The following is a 1,805-nucleotide window of genomic DNA, read 5'->3' on the forward strand; positions in this document are numbered from 1 at the left end:
GTAACATCCCTATTAAAAAATAGAATAATCCATTGAATATGGATGTTCATTGGTTTTAAACCAATCACGCTACAGCCAATTGAGCTCAGCTTAATCTATTTAAGCTAAAACATATCAAAACTGTGTTTATTGCATGTTGAGTGAATCTTCTGCAAGCTTATCTCACCAAAGCAGTTTACGCTTATGTAGAAAACTTATAGAAATAACTCAAATACATTTTTGATTTGTATCTATTCCCGAGGCTTGCGATAATAAAAATGTTGGATAAACGGGTCAAAGTCTTTGTTGGACGGAACATTAATATGCAGTGTTTTTCACATGAAGCTCCTTTCTACGCCCGCTCTCCTGTTTCCAGTTATATATTTTCTCGTTGAGTTACAGAGAACACAGATCCAAAAAAAAAAAAACACTTTTGATTTCACAAGATGACTGCATACGCTCAGATTTTTTATGCACTCTGGATTAGCTTAATGTTCTCGTACGCTATCATTGGACACCTAATCCAGCTTTGTCTGCACACCGTGATCTGCTTTCTGGGAATTTTAATGAACGGAATTGTACTTCTGGTATATCTACGCGTACCATCATTTCAGACAATGACCAATATGCTAATCGTTCACCAATCTTTCATTGATTTCATTAGCTCAATATTGTTTCTATTTTTTTATGTTTGTCCACTGTATGGATTTCAACCAACTGGCGTAAACGGCATAGTTTTTTGTAAATGTAGATCCCTCTATTGGATTTTAACGGCGGCATCAAAGGGCAACCTTTTGGGTCTTGCGTTGGAGCGCTACTATGCTGTCATTTATCCGATAAGGTACAGATATCACTTCAAAAAGAAAACTTTGCGTTATGTCTTTGTGTGTATCTGGATCTATGGTGTTACATGCGAGTCAAATTTAGCATATTTTGGAACACTGGATGAGAACAACAAATGTACGTACAATTGGTCATATAAAACTGTTGAAGTTATAATAGGATCTACAGTATTTACATTTGAATGTGTGTTACCATTACTCATTCTTGGATTTGCATACGGACGGATTGCATGCGCACTTGGAAAGCCTAGAATGCCAACAAAAATAGCGAAAAACAGTTACATTGTTACACGTAATCGAAATACTGCTCAACGTAACGTTATTATTACGTCTATTACTGTGTCTGTTATTTTCCTCGTCTGTTGGACTCCTAACCAGATTTTGTATCTCTTTTTGGCAGTGATACCATGTGATAAGCCCTATTGTGAACTGAACGGTTTTGTTCACTCAATTACAATCTTTCTTTGTTTTATAAATATGATGGCAAATCCATTTGTTTATGCACTTAAATACAAGGCATTTAGGAAGTCACTGAAGCAGCTTTTAAGCAGAGTAAATAATAGATAGGATCGAACATCTCCCTAGAATTAAATGCGTAATACTGTGGAGGGGTTGGGGTTTTTGTGCTGAGTAGAGGGTGGGGTTTGTACTAAAGAGATGGTAGGGTTTGAGCTATCAAGAGAGCAGGACTTGTGCTAACAAGAGTGTAGGTTTAATTTTAATGGGACCAAGCTTAGGTTGCCGTGGTGAGTAGGCTGGCAGATAGCAGGGATGGTGGACCTAGGGGTCTGAGGAGAGTGAGACCTAGGCTACAATAAGAGTTTGTCTTGAGGCTGTAATTGGGGTGGGAATCTTCTTATGACCTAACTATTTTAAGGGTCAGTACAAGCGACAAATGAGGCAAAGATATAAACAAATATTTCCTAAACAATTCATTAGATTGAAGCTGGCCTAATATTACATAGCTCTGCAGGGACTTTGTTA

General features: G+C 37.4%; 1 protein-coding gene across 1 annotated transcript; it reads left to right on the plus strand.

Annotated features, from left to right (window-relative positions):
* The first annotated feature begins 19 nt into the window (after positions 1-19).
* On the plus strand, positions 20-1,776 carry LOC117103483 (mu-type opioid receptor-like). The gene has a single exon (XM_033244032.1). It carries the CDS (start codon positions 426-428, stop codon positions 1,386-1,388), a length of 963 nt encoding a protein of 320 aa, XP_033099923.1. The 5' UTR covers positions 20-425; the 3' UTR covers positions 1,389-1,776.
* The last annotated feature ends 29 nt before the right edge of the window (positions 1,777-1,805 follow it).

This window comes from Anneissia japonica, unplaced genomic scaffold (assembly GCF_011630105.1).
Source record: "Anneissia japonica isolate Jap-2015-1 unplaced genomic scaffold, ASM1163010v1 scaffold40350_len1805_cov179, whole genome shotgun sequence".
Classification (NCBI taxonomy): Eukaryota; Metazoa; Echinodermata; class Crinoidea; order Comatulida; family Comatulidae; genus Anneissia; species Anneissia japonica.

Excerpts from the sequence above, each read along its gene's own strand:
- LOC117103483 (XM_033244032.1), top strand. The coding sequence starts at position 426 with ATGACTGCATACGCTCAGATTTTTTATGCACTCTGGATTAGCTTAATG.